Below are 1,350 nucleotides of genomic sequence, written 5' to 3' on the forward strand. Positions count from 1 at the left end.
GGGGCGGGGTGTCCCCTGGCACCCACCCTTCCCACCGGGGATGCCCCGTGGGCACCGTCCCCAACACTGGTGACTGGCAGCGGGGTCCCACTGGGGGGGTCCCTGTCCCACCAGTGCCCCGGCCCTGGCACCTACCGTCAGCGCGTTCCCCGGCAGCGTGCAAGAGAAGAGCGGGGTTAGAAGGGGGCTGCGGGGACGAGAGGGGCCAAGCGAGAGCCACCGGCCACTGGGACTGGTTGCAGGGGTGCAGGCCCGTTCCTCCACCCTGGTTTTAAACCAGGGGGGATGCAATTTGCTCCCCCAAAATCTCAAGCACCTCCAATTTTAGCTTATTCATGGGTTTTCCCCAGAGCATCCCACATTGGGCTGGGGGGACTGATCCAGCCCAGCTCCCGGCAGGGTTGATCCCTTGCGCACAGACGTGGGGACGTGGACTTTGTCCTCCCCACAAACCAGCGCTGAGGACCCATTTTTTGGACCAGGCCTGCGTCTCCCGGCTGAGCCCCTCTCCAAGCACGGCGCAGCCGGGGGAGCAGCGAGGCAGAGAGCAGGGGGGACACGGCGTGGGGACGGGGGGGAACATGGGGGACCCAGGACCACGCGTTACCTGATGGTGAGGTGCCGCACTTTGGAGGAGCCCTGGGTGGGGGATGAGGAGTTGCTTTTGCTCAGGTCCTCCAGCGACCGTTCCAGGCCCTTGCCCTTGTCAGAGCCTGGGCTGCCGTTCTCCGTGCTCTCCATGTCATACCTGGAGGCCCACGGGGACACAGGGACGGGTGAGACGTGGCACCCTGATACAGGCAGGCACCCCCCTGGGGTCCCCAGGGCTGGGGACGTTGGGGATGCTCTGCTCAACCCCAGCCATGGAGCATCCTTAGCTCCATCACACCCACGATGGGGGAGGGCAGCCCCCCGGACCCCCACAGCCCTGCTGAGTCCCTGGGGAGGCTGATCCCAGCCTTGGGGACAGGGCACCCGTTGGGGACGTACGTGACAGAGCACTGGGCGAAGGCGAGATACTCCAACAGCACGTCCAGCCCCTTGTTCTCCTCGTTGAGGAACTCCTGGACCCAGCTGGGGGGGGGCAGGGGGTTAGTGGGCTCCACCAGCCCTCCTCAACCTCCCTTCTCCCCTTCCCAGACCCGCAGCAGAGCCACCCCATGGTCAGAGGTCCCCAGAGAGGGTGGGACACACTGGGGACATGAGGTGGCACCATAAGCTGGCATCTCTCTGAGGCAGGTGGGTGCCACGGTGACCCCCGTTCCTGATGCCCAGGGGGACACGGCTGGAGGGCTCCACTGCCACCGCTGCCCCCAGCCCAGCCCAGGGGGGTGGGACCATGGGCACCCA

General features: G+C 66.5%; 1 protein-coding gene across 1 annotated transcript in view; it reads right to left on the bottom strand.

Annotated features, from left to right (window-relative positions):
- The window catches only part of FMNL1 (formin like 1), a 26,784-nt gene that overhangs the window by 11,204 nt on the left and 14,230 nt on the right, over positions 1-1,350 (bottom strand). Inside the window, exons 6-7 of the mRNA XM_035901156.1 lie at positions 991-1,074; positions 608-748 (exon numbers count right to left, since the gene is read on the bottom strand). Coding sequence (XP_035757049.1) covers positions 608-748; positions 991-1,074 — 225 coding nt within the window. The remainder of the gene's footprint in view (positions 1-607; positions 749-990; positions 1,075-1,350) is intronic.

The sequence above is a fragment of the Egretta garzetta genome, unplaced genomic scaffold, assembly GCF_000687185.1.
Source record: "Egretta garzetta isolate BGI_Z169 unplaced genomic scaffold, ASM68718v1 scaffold551, whole genome shotgun sequence".
Taxonomy (NCBI): Eukaryota; Metazoa; Chordata; class Aves; order Pelecaniformes; family Ardeidae; genus Egretta; species Egretta garzetta.